Source organism: Myxine glutinosa, chromosome 8, assembly GCF_964187855.1.
Source record: "Myxine glutinosa chromosome 8, kmMyxGlut1.1, whole genome shotgun sequence".
In the NCBI taxonomy this organism is placed as follows: domain Eukaryota; kingdom Metazoa; phylum Chordata; class Myxini; order Myxiniformes; family Myxinidae; genus Myxine; species Myxine glutinosa.
Window position 1 is genome coordinate 69,028,079 of NC_136268.1, and position 19,286 is coordinate 69,047,364.

Here is a 19,286-nt window from a genome sequence, read left to right on the forward strand (position 1 = left end):
ACTACAGAAATCATTGCACGGAACGTTTGCTGATTGGGTGAGCAATTAAACGTCAATCCGCTTACTGACGCATGTAAGATTATCCAATCAATAGGGAGCGAGCACTCACCAATTACGTTTGACCCATCCCTTTCAATCCCAATCATATGTATCCATCCTTTCTACGTCATCTCAAAATGCTCCCGTAAAGTCATGCAAGTCGTACGCGGCACCTTTTAAGTTAAGTTTGCCGAGGAAATGGTGGGAATATGGCTGAGACAAGATGTAATGTGCTATGATAATGATTCTGCAGCTTGGTTTAAAAACTGTACGGTAATACCCTGCACTTGCACCGTTTTGCTTTAGCTTCAATTGAATATAAAATTTTTGATTTCCTAAAAAAATTTATCCTTCAAGCGAGTCAAAAGTTATAAGATTAAATGCACCATGTTGACCGTAAACACGACCACTAGTGTTGACATCGCTGGCAGTCAATCAGAGCATGTATCTGAGCACGTCCACATCCTCTCAACAAATCGATGCACACATTGTTGTCTTCCTGCTCTGTGCACCACCATATTGGTAATTGGACCAAAGGCTTTGGGAATTATGCCAAAGGTCTCAGGAAAAAGCATCAGCCTGGAGCTGAAATTTAAAGTATTAAGGCCGGTGCATTCGGGTGTTGGTGCCACCACCACCACTGTTGGATGTGAATTTGCTTTTAGGCAATCATCGAAGGACAATTATAAAGAACAGATAAATAAAGATTAAAGCATCTATCCAGTCAGTCCGTGACTCTCGTATGTGCTACAAAATTACTGAAATCTAGAAGCAGCTTACTGGAGAAGATGGGGAGACTTTTATTCTCCTGAATTGAGGATATGAATCAGCGTGATATACCTTTAAGCCAGGTAGTAATTATGGCTAAGACGCTGAGTTTATATGATGAAGTGAAAGAGCAGGAAGGTGAGGGATAATGTGCTGAGTTTATATGATGAAGTGAAAGAGCAGGAAGGTGAGGGATAATGTGCTGAGTTTATATGATGAAGTGAAAGAGCAGGAAGGCCAGGGATCTACCAAGGAGACGTTTATGGCCAGTCGAGGGTGGTTCGTTAGATTTAAGCACCACAGCAATTTATATAACATTTTCATAACTGGCGCAGCTGTGATCGCGGATGAGCAGGCAGCAGCTCAATTTCCATCTAAGTTTAAGGTCCCTGTGAAAGTTTATCCTCCCCAGCTAGTCTTTAATGTGGATTAAACGGGGCTTTTTTTGGAAAAGGATGGCGTCCCATACGTTCATCTCCAAGGAAGAGCGCTCTGGCTTCAAGGTAGTACAATACCGCTTGACACTCCTCCTTGGCAGCAATGCCATATGAGACCTGAAGCTAAAGCCCCTTCTCAGGTAGCATTCTGTGATACCACAGGCTATGAATGGTTATACAAAAGATCATCTGCCCGTCTTTAAATCTAACAGAAAGGTCTGGGTGACGATGGGTAAATGTACAAAATTTACATTTTTTAAATTACTAATTATTAATGTTTATTCCTTTAACAGTATACATGAATGCTTGCAGATTATTACGGTTAACATATAACATTCTTATGTCCACAGACGTAACGCGTCTACCCTGGAATTAGCGCATCCGGTCCATGCATCTTTATTAGTCCCGCTCTTCTCGGAATTGCTATTGCGGGAATCTCTCAGGAACCTTCCTTCACCGGGGTATTACTGTCTCTCCATTATGATAACAAAATTATTGAAAAAAACGACTTACATTCCCAATTTATCCAAAACATTGTCCCACAAAGTAATTGAAATAATATGCACAAAATAAATATGCTCATTAATATTCATGACCATGGACATGCCTTCGCTAGCGATGCGTTGTGGATGTCAGGAATTAACACCTCTATTGCTCTGAATGACAGTTTTGCTAACTACTGTAGGTGATTGCACTTAGTCTTATACTCCAGATCACTTGTCTATTAATCAAGGAAAGAAAAATGGGGAAGTTAGCCACTTCGACTTGTAGGCCAAAAAATACGGTAGTTTCAATACCAAAGCTTTAGATGTTTGAAAATTAAATGTTAATTAAAAAGGAAAATAAACATTCCAGAAAAGCTTCAAATTTAATCACAAGACAATTTCCCATTTCAACCCCAACCAAAATACACACGCTCTCCGCATCTTCCATCCACGCATGTTTGCGATCCTCTTCCTCCACTCCAATTCCAATGACTGCCCGAATGATAGCTTGGCATGTGGCTACGCTTCCTGCTTTGTCACACTCTTCGGAATCCTGTCGTTACAAACATGCATTGCAGGAACCCATGAACAAAACCAGTGTTCAAACAGTTCTTCCATCAGCCATGTCTGTAATTATGCAACCAGTGGGAAGAATCGATGATTCAACTCGTTTATTTATTTTTCTTGCATTCAAAGGCTCAAAAAGGCATAAAATTCTGCACATTTGTCAAATGGCCACAATTTGGCATGAATGAATGAATGAATGATCGTTTTTTTTTTAAGGCCATTTTCCCCGCCAGAGCGGGGGTTAGCCTTGCGGGCCCCATGACAATCATGGTTCCCTGTTTGAGGCAATGTTTTTCTGGCCGGATGCCCTTCCTGACGCCAACCCTTGGTCACGCTTACGATGCGCAGGGATACGGTGTACCTATTCTAAATCGGGGTACACACCGGGATCATTCATCCCAGAAAGCTGGTACTCAATTTGCCGACCTCGGAAGGATGACAGGCTGAGTCAACCCCCCTGGCGTTAATTCAGCGATCAACCGGGATTCGAACCCAGGATCCGAGGATCCCAAGCCGGCACCCTAACCGCTAAGCCAACACCAGGCTTTATCTAACAGCAATTTTGGTGACTTTATCACAATACTTGGGGGCAATTTACAACGCACGTTCATTAGAAGAAGAAAAAACAAGCAAAATATTCCTTGTGAATTATGCAAGTACGATGAAACTCTATTCCTGTAATACATTTGGAGGCGATGCTCACAAACCTGTATCCACTGATCTCGATTTATCTCCACACCATTGGCGCGCAAGGATGCAATGGCACGGTCCACAATTTTATCCACCATAGTGGTGTTCCCATTGGCCTCCTCCAGTTTGGCAGCAGTGACCCAAATGTGCCGATCAGTTGGCACATTTTCTCGGGCCTTGTTTAACACCCGCCGTGCATTCTCGTATGTTTCCAACCGAGCCAACGCCAGCCAAAGCTGGGAAAGACGAGGGATGGGACGGGATAGAAAGGCTGGTGAGAGGCACAAATCCGACAGTGGGAGAAATTAAAGGAGAAACGGGCAAAATGTGACAGTAAATTAAAGGAGAGAGGCAAAATCAGAAAGGGAATTAAAGAGGTTAAATGTGTAAACGAGATATGAATCGAGAGACTAAAGCAGGAAATTGAGAAAGACAGGACAAGAGCGGAATGCTGGACAAAGTATGGATAGATCATCACGACCAGAAAACAAAATGCCCTTCAAAACGGCAAATGAAAGAGAGGGAGAGAGAGAGAGAACCCATCACGGACGCACAGATGGACAACCCAAAAACATAGTGTTTCCCCCCTCTCTCAGCCCTGCTGTTGCTGTTTCCCCCCTCTCTGAGCCCTGCTGTTGGTGTTTCCCCCCTCTCAGCCCTGCTGTTGGTGTTTCCCCCCTCTCAGCCCTGCTGTTGGTGTTTCCCCCCTCTCTCAGCCCTGCTGTTGGTGTTTCCCCCCTCTCTCAGCCCTGCTGTTGGTGCTTCCCCCCTCTCTCAGCCCTGCTGTTGGTGTTTCCCCCCTCTCTCAGCCCTGCTGTTGGTGTTTCCCCCCTCTCTCAGCCCTGCTGTTGGTGTTTCCCCCCTCTCTGAGCCCTGCTGTTGTTTCCCCCCTCTCTCAGCCCTGCTGTTGGTGTTTCCCCCCTCTCTGAGCCCTGCTGTTGCTGTTTCCCCCCTCTCTGAGCCCCGCTGTTGCTGTTTCCCCCCTCTCTGAGCCCTGCTGTTGGTGTTTCCCCCCTCTCTCAGCCCTGCTGTTGGTGTTTCCCCCCTCTCTCAGCCCTGCTGTTGGTGTTTCCCCCCTCTCTCAGCCCTGTTGTTGGTGTTTCCCCCCTCTCTCAGCCCTGCTGTTGGTGTTTCCCCTCTCTCTCAGCCCTGCTGTTGGTGTTTCCCCCCTCTCTCAGCCCTGCTCTTGGTGTTTCCCCCCTCTCTCAGCCCTGCTCTTGGTGTTTCCACCCTCTCTCAGCCCTGCTGTTGGTGTTTCCCCCCTCTCTCAGCCCTGCTGTTGGTGTTTCCCCCCTCTCTCAGCCCTGCTGTTGGTGTTTCCCCCCTCTCTCAGCCCTGCTGTTGGTGTTTCCCCCCTCTCTCAGCCCTGCTGTTGGTGTTTCCCCCCTCTCTCAGCCCTGCTGTTGGTGTTTCCCCCCTCTCTCAGCCCTGCTGTTGGTGTTTCCCCCCTCTCTCAGCCCTGCTGTTGGTGTTTCCCCCCTCTCAGCCCTGCTGTTGGTGTTTCCCCCCTCTCTCAGCCCTGCTGTTGGTGTTTCCCCCCTCTCTCAGCCCTGCTGTTGGTGTTTCCCCCCTCTCTCAGCCCTGCTGTTGGTGTTTCCCCCCTCTCTCAGCCCTGCTGTTGGTGTTTCCCCCCTCTCTCAGCCCTGCTGTTGGTGTTTCCCCCCTCTCTCAGCCCTGCTGTTGGTGTTTCCCCTCTCTCTCAGCCCTGCTGTTGGTGTTTCCCCCCTCTCTCAGCCCTGCTGTTGGTGTTTCCCCCCTCTCTCAGCCCTGCTGTTGGTGTTTCCCCCCTCTCTCAGCCCTGCTGTTGGTGTTTCCCCCCTCTCTCAGCCCTGTTGTTGGTGTTTCCCCCCTCTCTCAGCCCTGCTGTTGGTGTTTCCCCCCTCTCAGCCCTGCTGTTGGTGTTTCCCCCCTCTCTCAGCCCTGCTGTTGGTGTTTCCCCCCTCTCTCAGCCCTGCTGTTGGTGTATCCCCCCTCTCTCAGCCCTGCTGTTGGTGTTTCCCCTCTCTCTCTCTACTGTTACTTTTGTTCTATTGTGTCCTGATCCATTCAGTGTTCTAGCTCTTCCACAAGCCTTGACTATACAAAAATAAATATACAAATCCCAACCTCCACACTGGTGGGACAGCATTCAACCGCACGACTCAAGAGGATGCGGGCATCATCTGGGTCTTCGAGTTCCACAGCGGCCTTCCAGAGCCTCACTGAGTTAGGCACTTGTTCCAGAGCTGTGGGGGCCAGGAAAAAAAATTATAGCATGATATTTTAAAGGAAATAAAACTACTAAAGTGAACTAGAAAATAGAATTTTACACAAATGTGTCGGTGGATATGTCTCCGCCTGCATTAGACGTCACCTCGCCGTTACCTTTGATCTCAATTAAAAGTCACGCGCGAGATCACAGTCACAGTCACAGTCACATTGTGCCAAGTTTGGTTGAAATCACTTCAGTACTTCACAAGTTATGGCTTTAACAAAAACCGACAACAGACAGATGGATAGAAAAACAGATCGACACACACACAGACAGCCGGAGGACAACCCAAGAACATAATGTCTCTTTCCTTGAGCTGTAAAGGCATAAAAATGTTTAAAAACTACATTGTGAATCAAAAAGGTAAGGACAAGACTGAAGCAAACAAACTGAAGGAAAATTAGATTTTACATAAGCCGGTTTGATATAGTTAAATCAAATTTGTGACCACTCAGGTGTTCCAATCGATGCCACAGCAAGTTTGGACAACACGGCATGAAACGTCAAAGCCGATAAGGTCAGCACACCCTTTCTGAGTACGCGCTTCTTGGCCTTGAGCTCAGTCTCGAGGTCGGCTGCGCGGATCCAAACACGCACGGACTGTGGAAGATGACGCACAGCATTGGCTACCACCGCCTTGGCAGAGTCTCCAGGCTGCAGTCGAGCAGCCTCCAGCCACACGTCCTCACTCTGCAGCAGGACATCGTGAGAGGATGAGAACAACAATGGGATAGACAAGGATACTGCAATTAAAAAAAAAAAAAAAAAACATCTTTAGAGGCCATTTTTCCCTGCAAGCAGGGGTTGGCCTTTTTCGGGAACCGTGGTTGTTGTTGTTTTTTGGTCCCCTTTTTGAAGCAATGTTTTACGGCCGGATGCCCTTCCTGACGCCAACCCTTTTTGCCGCCTTTTACGACAAGCAGGGAATTACCAGTGAACTGGTACTCAATTAGCCGACCTCGGAAGGATGACAGGCTGAGTCAACCCCCCTGGCGTTAATTCAGCGATCGACCGGGATTCGAACCCAGGATCCTAAGCCGGCACCCTAGCCGCTAGCCAAACACCAGGGCCTTTGATGCAATTGATGGATGGTATGCTTGTTTTGCTGAGCAATGCTTGTATTCAAATTCTACTTCAAAATTAATTATGCACCATGTTGAGATCATTCAAATGCAGATGCGAAACGAGTTTGAACACCTCACCAACGGCTACACCTCTCTTGCATCGAATACATGTTTATCCTCACGCTTTAAAAATAAATAAATGGGGGGACGTTGTCAATGGCCCCATCCATCCGTCATGCTATCTCCTCCGAAACGGTTGTGCATAATTTCAAAATGGTAATTATGACCAGCACATGGCAAGAAGGAACGAGAGCAATATTATTTTTGGCCTCGAGCCCCTGAGGTGGGGTCAACAACAACAACAACAACATGCATTATAAGGCCATTTTCCCTGCTAGAGCGGGGGTTGGCCTTGCGGTCCCCATGACAATCTTCTCCATTTTGCCCTATTTTCTGCATCTCCCCTTGTTAACCCCCCTGCCCGCATTTCTTCTTCCACCATCTTTAGCCAAGTCTTTCTCGGTCTTCCCCGTCCTCTACTTCCTTTAACATTCATTTCCATCACTCTTCTCAACCAGTCACTTTCATCCTTCCTCAACACATGACCAAACCATCTCAACCTGTTTCTCTTCACAGCATAAATCACAGGCTCTATTCCCATCATCTTTCGCAATTCATCATTTGTCTTCCTCTCTCTCAACGATACTCCGCACATCCACCGAACCATTCGCATTTCCACCCTTTCCAGCCTTCGTTGCTGCTCTACGTTCACTACCCATGTCTCACTCCCATAAATCATAACACTTCTCACACATGCAGCATACACCTTTCTCTTCAGCTTCAAAGACACTCCCCTCCTCGTCAGCACACCACTCAGTTCCCGAAACTTCTTCCATGCACATCTCACTCCAGCAACCGTTGCCGAGTCTGATCCACCTTCTCCATTCAGCATGTCTCCGAGGTAGCAAAATGTTTTCACACCTTCCAGCTTCACGCCGTCTCCAAGATCCAACTCAACATTTCCTCCATCTGCAGCTCCCTCTGTGCACACCTTACATTTGAATGTAGCTGCCACACTAGTTAATGACCCTCTCAGACCACTATATTTTTGATGAACCCACTCAGCGCACATTGTACATTGAATGGAGTTCACTCCGACACCCTTCCTGCACACAGCCTCTTCCCAGTTCTTTCCACCTCACCACATGCTTTACCACTTGCCACCACCTTCGTCTTTCCGATATTCACCTTCAGACCTTTTGTCTCCATACATTCCTTCCACTTGTTCATCTTTTCCTTCAGTCCATCCATACTTTCCGCAATCAACACCAGATCATCTGCATGCAACAACTCCCACGGTAAACCCTCCTTTACGTTCCGAGCCAGCACCTCCATCACAGCTACAAATAGTAGTGGACTTAGTACCGATCCCTGATGCACTCCCACCTTCACCTCAAACTCACCACTGTTCCCGTCCTTCGTCCTGACAGTTGTGTGCACTCTTTTGTACATTGCCATCACTACTCTGATCAACCATTCCTCCACTCCTAACTTCCTCAATGCCCATGTCACTACTTCATGTGGAACCCTATGAAATGCTTTCTCCAGATCAACAAACCCAAGAAACAACTTCTTCCTCTTCTCCATGTACTTCTCCTGCAACTGCCTTACAATAAAAAGCGCGTCTGTCGTTCCTCTTCCTGGCATGAATCCAAACTGCATTTCGTCGATCTTCACTTTCTTCCTTATCCTCCTCTCCAACACCCTTTCCAATACCTTCATTCCATGCTCCAATAAATTTATCGCTCGATACGAGCCACAGTCCAGAGGGTCCCACCTTTCTCCTTGTATAGAGGGACGAGGGTACTCAGTTCCCAATCCACTGGAATGCGGCCTTCTTTCACCACCAGATTGCAGATCTCTGTCATTTTCTTCACACCCCAACTTCCTGCTGCCTTCAACATATCTCCCACAACTCCCATCGGCCCTCCCGCTTTTCTACTCTTCATCAACTTCCTTCTCAGTTATCTTCTCTGCCGATCCTAAAACTGGGTTACTCTCTATGTTGCCATCCCATTCATTCTTTGCATTCAACAGTATTTCCATATATCTCTTCCATCTTCCTTTAATTCCATCTGGGTCCACAACGATTTGTCCCACTTCATCCTTCAAGCAACTCACCCCCACCACATCACACCTCTCTTTCGCTATCTGCTTTGCAATCCTGAATACCGCTCTCTGACCCTCTTCCGAATCCAAACGTTCTCCGAACATTTTCCTACATGCCTCCTGCGCCTTTGCTACCTCTTTCTTTGCAGCCTCCTTGGCTGCCTTATAACTTTCATGCTCTGCCAATAATTAAAGAGGTGGGGTCAAAAGGTCAAATACCAAAAAACGCAATTACGGGCACAATTTTAAATGAAACTTTGTAGATGCAATCAACATTGGGGGATACATGAAATATGCAATGATTTTTTGGATTTGACCTCCGGTCCAAGCCCCAGGGGTCAAAACTGAGAAAAAATATTTGAAACTCAAAATTTAATATTGGGTCATTCCTGGTGGAACTTTTTGTCATCTTTCAACTTTGCTTTATGGTCGGAGCGTTGGGCTTTGCAATGGCACACCATCGCCTTTGCTCTAGTTTGATTTTTGTTTTTATGCAAAAAAAATTGCAGAGAAAAACTAAGGGTCAACCTTCCATGATTTTAAGAGTTAGTGAAATCAAATAAATTATGACTGTGAAAATCCATTTACCTTGGGACACATTTCTGTTGCTTTCATGATGAGGTTGCGTGCAACCTGAAGCTTTCCCGTCACCTCCTCCAACCGGGCCGAAGCGATCCATGCCGGTGGGTGGTGTGGGTTTGTCTCACGCACAGATTTCAGCAACAATCGGGCCTTCTTGATGTCACTGTGGGAATGAGTGTTTGCAGACAATAATTATTGCATGACAATGATATGCAGGATGTTTTGCTTTACTTTTAACATTAGCTGAATCATTCTTGTCCCTCGGTGGGCAAACATACTTGATGTCCCCTCCGTAAGTTGGAATCATCGAATTCAGATCCGTCAGATAGCCCTTCGGATCTACAACCGTCTGTCCACTCACAGAGTCAGAGACCTGTGGAACAAGGTTTTAACACCAAGTTCAACGCAGCTAGACAAGGCCTCAAAGGAAGCAATATACTTTGAGAGACTCACAAATAACCATGTTATTGTTGTAAATATTACAACGATGGCAGCAACAGCTGCTGACAACTATTACACAGCGTACCTGACTAAGTCTCATGTCCATAAGTGTATTTCTGGCCTGTCCGATCTTTCGCATGTCTAACTCCCCAGATCCAGGTGTCATCAAGCCTGGGGTCATGCCTCCAGGGAAAGGTGTGTTCAGCCCAGTGCCAGGGTAAGGCGTAGTCAGTCCAGCACCGTATTTCTACCAGGAGAATGATTGGAACAGAAAGGGACAACTTTGTTACAGTTATTTCAATAATTTTATTTTTTACATTTATCTAAGGCTCAAAGTAGATAAAGCCTGTATATAAAGTAAATGCAGGACAAAAAAAAGGTTAGTCGACATCAGTGTACTTTTACACGACTTACAAGGACATTAGTAGGCCATGGAATGTAAATGGGATTTGGACCTGGGTTCGAAGCATGAGACAATGGCTCATATGGGAATATGAAACGGGCAAGAAAAAGGAAAGGCATTCCCTCAAATTTCCCATTTTGAGAGTAATAATGCCACACATGTCTGTCCTCTTATGGAAGCAATGATTGGTGGAAGGGGTGGTTAAGCTTAGATGGGATAGAAGGAAAGAGATTGGGGCAGGGCAGTGTAGCAGGCATGCAGAAAGGAAAGGGAGGGTTCAGAAATTATATTTTTGCATTTATAATATGGAGAAGGACATTTCATGCTGAGGGCAAGACATAAAGACGTCGATATCGTAAAGTGAGAATTGTAAACAAAATAAAATAAAAGCATACCAGCTGCCGTGGGTCAACTGAGTTGTGTTGGTCACTGGAGCCATGCATGTGCTTAGCCAGGAAGCTATCTGGAATTGGAGTGAGCTTCTCATGTCGTGGGTTCCGCTGTCGCTTATTACGGGCATCTCCGACCTCCGGGATGTTCAACCACTCTTCCTCAGATACTTCTACCAGCTTACGCTGCACACCACATATACATTAAACGAGAACGGCACTCAGTAGAGAGCATACCTCCGCCTGGTGAACAGTTTACGTTTTGTATCTCAGAGTGGACCAGAAAATCACAAACCAGAATTTATATAATGTAGAAATATTCTTCACCAAAATTGAATCGATTCTTCCTTGTCACACACAATCGATTCTTCCTTGTCCAACAAGTTTCGTCCAGATCCATCCATAACTTTTTGAGATATCCATCTCTGTATCGTTTTTGGCCCCATCACCCAATGGTGAAGAATCACTGAAAAAATTAAATAATTCTAATATCCGAATCCATATTCAGATCTTCACCAAAATCGAATCGAATCGTCCTTGTCAGACACCCAACCGGTCCACCAAGTTTCATCCAAATCCGTCCACAACTTTTTGAGATATCTTGCTCACAAACAGACAGACAAACAGACAGACAGGGGTGAAAACATAACCTCCAACCATCTTTGGTGGCGGAGGTAAATATATACTATATATACAGTCACGTGAAAAAGTAAAGTTTTAGTTTTGTAAAGTTTTGGCTTTTTCAACATATTTCAACATACAGCTATTTGATCTTCATTTCAACAATATTGAAAGATAAAGGTGATATAATATAACAAATATCATGAAACATTAACATTTTGTAGTCCATTGTATAATTTAAATAAACATAAATGCAAATTTCACATGTGGAAAAAGTAAGTACACCCCTACATTTATCACTACTTCAAATACCTAAAATTAGATTCAGGTGCACCAACTCAGGTGCAAATGATTAGAACATCGTTAGAGAGAATCTTGGAGGAACCTGTCTTATTTAAACATCAGACATTTAGTTTGGTTTGCTCTTTGTTGTTGAAGTGCGCGGCGTCACCATGCCTAGATCAAAAGAGCTCTCTGAGGCCTTCAGAAAGAAGGTTATAGATGCCTACGAGTCTGGGAAGGGATTTAAAAAGATCTCCAAACAATTTGAAATCAATCATTCGACTGTCCAGAAGATAATCTACATGTGGAGAAGATTCCAAACAACTGCCAACTTGTTCAGCTGACAACTGCCAACAATGATGTTACCTGTGTGGGTTCTCAAAACCGCAACACTGCACCCCTCCTTTCGCCAGGCTCATCCCCGAGCCGAACCACATACCAGTGAGGACGGCCGGCTTCAAGCAGGTGTCAGGACTACCTTTTAAATTAGTGTGACACTCAGGTGTGGTTTTCCCTCCACATTTACTCTAACACCCTGAGAGCGACAGTTTTAATAATAATAATAATAATAATGCATTTATTTTATATAGCGCTTTTCAGGAAGCCCAAAGACGCTTTGACAGAGTGCAAAACATAATGCATAAAAAAACCACCTTTAGAGGCCATTTTTCCCCGCAAAGCGGGGGTTGGCCTTTTTCGGGAACCGTGGTTGTTGTTGTTTTTCGGTCCCCTATTTGAAGCAATGTTTTACGGCCGGATGCCCTTCCTGACGCCAACCCTTTTTGCCGCCTTTAACGACAAACAGGGAATTACCAGTGAACTGGTACTCAATTAGCCGACCTCGGAAGGATGACAGGCCGAGTCAACCCCCCTGGCGTTAATTCAGCGATCGACCGGGATTCAAACCCAGGACCCTTGGATCCTAAGCCGGCACCCTAGCCGCTAGCCCAACACCAGGGATACTGAAATCCAGGCAAAACACCAGGCAAAACATAATGCATAGCAAAACATAAAAACAATTGCAAAAAAAGAAGAATCAATAGGGAAATATTCAAAGCACAAAGGAGGGAGAAGGAGAGGAGATAGTCAGGGGTTAGATGCTGTGGGTTAAATGTTGAATGCAGTGTTGAACAGGTGGGTCTTGAGTGATGTTTTGAATGTGGTGTGAGGAGGAGTCTCTGATGGTGTGAGGTAGCGAGTTCCAGAGAGTGGGAGCAGCGATGGAGAAGGCCCTGTCCCCCCAGGATCTAAATTTGGTCCGGATGGGGGGGGTCAGGAGGTTGGTACCAGCAGAGCGGAGGTTGCGGGTGGGAGTATGTCTGGAGAGGAGGTCAGCCAGGTAGGATGGGGCCAGGTTATGGAGGGCTTTGTAGGTCAAGAGGAGGATTTTGTACTGGATTCTCTGGGAGATGGGGAGCCAGTGAAGCTTGTAAAGGACGGGGGTGATGTGGTCATGGGTCCGGGAATGGGTGAGTAGACGGGCAGCGGAGTTCTGAATGTATTGGAGTTTATTGGTGATTGTTGAGGGTGAACCATAAAGGAGGCTATTGCAGTAGTCCAGACGGGAAGTGATGAAGGCGTGGATGAGGGTTTCTGCAGCCACGGAGGAGAGGGATGGACGGAGACGGGCAATGTTTTTCAGGTGAAAGAAGGCTGTCTTTGTGATCTGTTTAGTGTATTTGTCGAAGGAGAGGGTTTGGTCAAAGATGATGCCAAGATTCCGGATGTGAGGGGAGGTGGATACTGGGAAACCGTCGATGTTGAGGGCAAAGTTATGGGTGGACTTGGTGAGCGTTTTTGGGCCAATGATGATTATTTCAGATTTATCACAGTTAAGTTTGAGGAAGTTGATTTGAAGCCAGGATTTTATTTCAGTGATGCAGTTTGTCAGGATAGAGTGGGTGGCGGTGGAGATGGACTTGGTGGAGATGAAAAGCTGGATGTCATCGGCGAAGCAGTGGAATTGGAGACCATGACGGCGGATTAAGTGACCGAGGGGGGACAGGTAAAGGATGAAGAGGAGGGGGCCAAGAACTGAACCTTGGGGGACACCTTGGGGGAGGGGAGCAGTGGGGGATTTGCAGTTATTGATGGAGATGAACTGACGTCTGTCAGAGAGGTATGATTTAATCCAAGAGAGGGCAGGGCCGGTAATGTTAAAGGTGGTTTCAAGTCGGGTGAGGAGGATGGTGTGATCGATGGTGTCAAAGGCGGCGCTGAGGTCGAGGAGGATGAGAATGTTGAGGTTGCCAGCGTCAGAGGAGAGGAGAAGGTCGTTGGTGATTTTGAGGAGAGCAGTTTCAGTACTGTGGTTGGAGCGGAATCCGGATTGGAATGTTTCATACAGGTTATTGGCAGAGAGGTGATGTTTGAGTTGAGTGGCTACAGCGCGTTCCAAAACCTTTGACAGAAAGGGTAGGTTGGAGATGGGTCTGAAGTTATTTAGGGTGTCAGGGTTTAGTCCAGGTTTTTTCAGAATGGGGGTAACAGCAGCAATTTTGAGGGATGGTGGGACGATGCCTGTAGACAGGGAGGAGTTTATTGTTGCAATGATAAGTGGAGAGAGAGCAGGAAGGGAGGCCTTGACAAAGCTGGAGGGGATGGGGTCAAGAGTGCAGGTGGCAGTTTTCATTCCGATGAGGAGTTCAGAGAGGTCATTAGGGGAGACTGGGGAGAATTGAGACAGGGGATGGCAGGATAAGGGGGGGCAGGTGGTTTGAGGGGGAGCGGGTGCGGCGGTGGTCAAGCTGTTGTAGATGTTTTCAATTTTGCATTGGAAGAATGAAAGGAAGGAGATGCAGTTGTCTATTGTGAATGACTGGGTGGTGGTGTTCAGGGGGCTGAGGAGTTTGTTTATTGTAGAGAAGAGTGCTTTTGGGTTTCCGGAGCCAGAGTGGATAATTTGAGAGTAGTAGGCGGAGCGGGCAGGGGAGAGGGCATCTTTATAGTGTTGTATGTGGTCCTTGTAGGCCTGGGAGTGAACTGTGAGACCTGTTTTATTGCGGAGTCTTTCAAGTTGGCGAGCACGAGTTTTCATCAGGCGGAGTTCAGGGGTAAACCAGGGAGCAGAATGGGTGAAAGAAACTGTTTTGGTTTTTATAGGCGCAAGTTGGTCAAGGCAGGAGGAGAGAGTGTGGTTGTAGTAGTCAGTTAGGTCAGAAGGGGTGTGGAGGTCAACGAAGGGAGAAGTGGACATTTTTTCAGAGAGGGTCGATGAGAATGAGGTAGGTGAAAGAGCGTTTAGCTTACGGAAGTTGATAGTGCGATAATGCCTTGGTGCTGGGGTGGGGATGTTGATGGTCAGAGTGATGGCTAGGTGGTCAGAGAGAGTGAGGTCGGAGCCAGAGAGATGGTGCAAAATTAGTCCAGTAGAGCAGACAAGGTCCAAAATGTGACCACGGTTATGGGTAGGAAAGTTGACATGTTGAGTGAGGTTAAAGCAGGTGAGTAAATCAGTGAAGTCAGTGGTTAGCGTGGAGTCAGTGGAGTCCATGTGGATATTGAAATCACCAAGGAGGAGGATTGAGGGGGAGAGGGAACATAGCTGGGTCAGAAAGTAGGAGAAGTCAGACAGGAATGATGGGTGTGGTTTGGGAGGGCGGTTAGACAACAGCCATGACTGACTGTGTGTGACCAGAGAGTTTAAAAGCCAGGTGTTCAAATGATGGAGCAGATGAGATTGAGATGAGGTTGGTCTTGATGTCTTGTCGGTGAATAACGGCAATTCCACCACCTCGGCCCTCCGAGCGTGGTTTATTGATGTAAGAATATCCATTGGGTGTGGTGAGGTTGAGCGTGTAGTAGTCCAGTGGTTGTTGCCAGGTCTCAGTGAGACAGAGAAAGTCCAGTTTATTTTCCAGGATGTAGTCGTTCAGGATGAGGCATTTGTTGTTGAGGGACCGGGTATTGAACAGGGTGAGCTTGATGTTGTTTTGTACGGCGGGTATGAATCCAGGTGATTTGGCCAGGGTTCGCAGACAGGAGGTGCGATTATGTGCGTTGTTGTGACCAGGTGTGTTGGGACGATGAGTGGGAGTGCGCTGAGCCGACCAGAGGATGGGGATGGAGTGACCTGATTGTAAATAAACAAACTTACGACCGGAGCCACGGTGAATGTACCTGGGTCGACGCAGGAGTCCATTTGATTTGATTGCAGAGATGCATGATGGGGTGGAGCGGGTTTTAAGCAGGAGAAGCCTTGCGGCGGAGTACCGCAGAGCCATGCCAGCAGGAGCGAAGGGACGAGCACGAGGCCAAGGGTGAGGAGGCGAAACAATCGTCACAACCCACGGGAGTGGGCCCGAGGAAACAGCGAAGGAGCCGAGCAGGTGAAGCCAGGAGCAGAGCCGGGACCATGCAGAGGGCAGACAGGAGCGAAGAGACGAGCACGAGGCCAAGGTTGAGGAGGCAAAGCGGCAAATGCAGCGGCAAACGACCGCCGCCGCTAATCAAGATCACGGCGGCAAACCGCCACCACTGCAAACAATGGGCACAACCCACGAGAGTGAGCCCGAGGAAACAGCGAAGGAGCCGAGCAGGTGAAGCCAGGAGCAGCAGAGCAGAGCTGGGACCGTGCAGAGGGCAGACTCAATGGCCAAAAATCCGCCACGACCACCAGGAAAGCAAGATACGGACAATGGTCCAGTCAGAGAAGCGGCGAGCAAGTGACGCCAGCGTCCTCTCACGACCGGACCGGAAACGGAAACGTTTCCATCAGGCGGAGTTCAGGGGTAAACCAGGGAGCAGAATGGGTGAAAGAAACTGTTTTGGTTTTTATAGGCGCTAGTTGGTCAAGACAGGAGGAGAGAGTGTGGTTGTAGTAGTCAGTGAGGTCAGAAGGGGTGTGGAGGTCAACGAAGGGAGAAGTGGACATTTTTTCAGAGAGGGTCGATGAGAATGAGGTAGGTGAAAGAGCGTACAGGAGTGGGCCTTTTAGACACTAGATATGTCCCACCTGCTGCGTTGTGTACTAACTAACTGACTCACGCCCACAATTAACCGAATTACGGAATTATTTTCAAACTACACATAAAGCCGGTGGGGAGCGAGCATGTTATTTACAAGACGACTAATTATTTACAATACGACTAATTATTTACAATACTAGAACCCAGGACCTGTCTTTTGTGGGAGGAAGAAGGATTTTTGAAAAGAGGAAACACCAATTGCACTGCACTGCACTGCACTGCACCAATACACCATACACCCATATGCACCAAAATTTAAAAAATGCACAAAAAGCACCATCACCAAAAATGCACAATCATCACATTTGCACAAAAAACATTCCATAAACCATGATGCCTTGTGCTTGGCTGGCTGCTGGGCTGCGACGTCTTCCTGCTTCATGTTCTTCGGTGTGCCATCATCAAACTTAAAGTCTTCTTGTCCTGACACAACAAAGGAATTTAATGTAAAGTGCACAAACCGTGTCCGCTTTTTATTTCGGCCAGCAAGGCCAGCTTATAGTCAGGTTCACTATGTTAACAAATATAATTTCGTTCAAAATTTTGGTAGATTAGCAAAACTATACATTTTTGGAATATTCAGAGCATGAGGAATCCAAAAATTAATGTTTACATTTGCGTAGACACCTTTGCGAAAATGACACTCGGGACAGTGATGAAGATAGTCAGGTTCACTATGTTAACAAATATAATTTCTTTCAAAATTTTGGGATTAGCAAACCTGTACATTTTTGGAATCTTCAGAGCATGGAGAATCTGAAAATCAATGTTGGCATTTGCACAGACACCTGCATGGCCGCCATTTTGGATTTTGAAAATGGCCGCCATAAAATACATATTTTGCGCGATCTCGGCTTCTAGTCAACCTAGAGACTTAATTAAATATGCTAATCCTATGTTTTCTGGGTCAAGGAATCCAATAAAGGCCTCAAAATAGTGCTCAGGATTATAGAAAAGCAACAAACAAAGGTAATTGAAAACCATTGTCTTTATATTTGTGATATAACTGTATTACATAATACATGATATTGCAAGTCCTTTGAAGTTATAGGTTGTTATAGGAAGTTATAGGTAGTATCAGATTGAACTACAAGTCCTATACACAGGATCTACGAGGTCTATACCGTTCAGGAATATGCTTTTACAGATCTTCATCACTGTCCTGAGTGTCATTTTCGCAAAGGTGTCTACGCAAATGTAAACATTAATTTTTGGATTCCTCATGCTCTGAATATTCCAAAAATGTATAGTTTTGCTAATCTACCAAAATTTTGAACGAAAAAACATAGTGAACCTGACTATTAGGTGGTCCGACTGCATGGCATCGATGCCACTTAAAACACAGTGGTCCGCAGGGCAAGGTAATGTTTTCCGCGATTGTCTGCCCAGCAAAGGTGAGAGGCCACCGAACGTGTGGTCCATATGGTGTACCGGTGCAGGCAGCAGGTAGCAGGGTGCAGCGCAAGAGTGCGGCCGCACGGCTCAGGGCACCTACACACTCCCCTCAACAAAAGGTAATGGGTCCATGGGTGGGGAGGGAAGACAAGCAGAGGTTAGCGAGGGCAAGGGCGCAAGGGTACACATCAATACAAGGTAATGCGACATGAGGGGCGCGGGAGAGTGAGCGGAGAAAGCTCGTCCCTAGCCGTTTGCCCCCCCCCCCCCCCCCCATGTCAATCTACACTACCCTTGCCCTTCCCCGTATTTACACAATTTACAAATTTCGTCTCTACTGTCTCGTCTCCCATATCTCCCCTCTATGCCAAATTCGTCCCCAATCCCTCCCAAGAAGGAAGGGATGGAATACACACAATGTCTCACCCACGTCATGATGCGTCTTTCATTCCAAATCGTCTGCAAAACCCGGTGTGGAGTCCTGTCACCTCGGTGAGTGGATGTGGATGGTGCGAAGAGATTTCATCCTAACTATCCTTCTAATTGACATTAACTCACTTAAACTACCCGGGGTCTTGCCCTGCCAATTGGCAACTTTACTCTATGTGGTTCTAAAAACCAATTCCCATTGACCATTCTGTGGTGCTCTTCCAATTTGGGGTCTCACTCCCCCATTTTTTCTCACTGTGCCCTCGCACAATTTCGGGGCTGGGTCGTGTGGCTCTACCAGCAGGTCCTACTTACCTGGGCACCTCCGCCACTGGAGTCGCCACCCGAGCTTGCCTAGCTCCTCACTACCCTAACCTGGGGAAGGCCCTCCTGGCTCTCTCACCCCACTAATGCCCTCTCTGGCATTGGGCTACCCGGGTCCTTCCCTCGGATCATCGGGCCCCGCTGAACTCTACACAACTGAACTCTACCTGGCTCCCAGAGCCAACCTGCGGCCTCACCTGGCCAACAGACGACCAGTGGCGGAGTTCCCATTTAACCATACTCACCAACAGGCTCACACGCCCAGCCATTCCACTTACTCATGCACCCCTCAAAGCAACAACTTGCTACTACTCGCACCACAGATGTCAATATCCAACAAATTTACCGACTCCCTCTACCTAACTTTAAACTACCCTCCCCGGGTATTCGTGAAGGGGTCCATCTTCCCCCATCCACTCTTTCGCACCATGCACTCCACACCACTCATTCCACGCACCATTTACTCCACACCATTTATTCCACACCACTCAGTATTCTCACTTGCACCCCATGCAAGCCAATCACTCAATACACTTACACTTGTCCACAATACTCTACTCATACACTCACACACACACACACACACACACACACACACACACACACACACACACACACACACACACACACACACACACACACACACACACACACCATTCTCGACCATTGCCTCATTTCCTCACGCTCACCACCAAGAATCTCATTCACAATTCCTCATTTGCGCCTAAAGCGCATACTCAAGCTCACACACAATTTCTCCACACACTCAGCATCATTTAACTAACTATTTCCCCTAATACTAGTGCTTTCCCTGTCATCCCTTACGCTAAGCACATCCCTCGTCATTATCAACCAACTAATCTCTCTACGTCCCCTCTACTTGTACAAAAGTCTCTACTTACATCTCAGTCTCCTATGGTCATCTCTAAATCCCTCTCAATTATCCTAGCCTGCCCTCGGCTAGTTTACACTGCCAAACCCCA

General features: G+C 46.9%; 1 protein-coding gene across 1 annotated transcript in view; it reads right to left on the reverse strand.

The window, feature by feature from the left end:
* PRPF6 (pre-mRNA processing factor 6) overlaps positions 1–19,286 on the reverse strand; it is a 53,932-nt gene that overhangs the window by 20,021 nt on the left and 14,625 nt on the right. Inside the window, exons 5-12 of the mRNA XM_068124614.2 lie at positions 10,292–10,471; positions 9,579–9,740; positions 9,331–9,425; positions 9,059–9,215; positions 5,765–5,927; positions 5,093–5,211; positions 3,004–3,222; positions 2,160–2,282 (exon numbers count right to left, since the gene is read on the reverse strand). Of these exons, the coding sequence (XP_067980715.1) occupies positions 2,160–2,282; positions 3,004–3,222; positions 5,093–5,211; positions 5,765–5,927; positions 9,059–9,215; positions 9,331–9,425; positions 9,579–9,740; positions 10,292–10,471 (1,218 nt within the window). The remainder of the gene's footprint in view (positions 1–2,159; positions 2,283–3,003; positions 3,223–5,092; positions 5,212–5,764; positions 5,928–9,058; positions 9,216–9,330; positions 9,426–9,578; positions 9,741–10,291; positions 10,472–19,286) is intronic.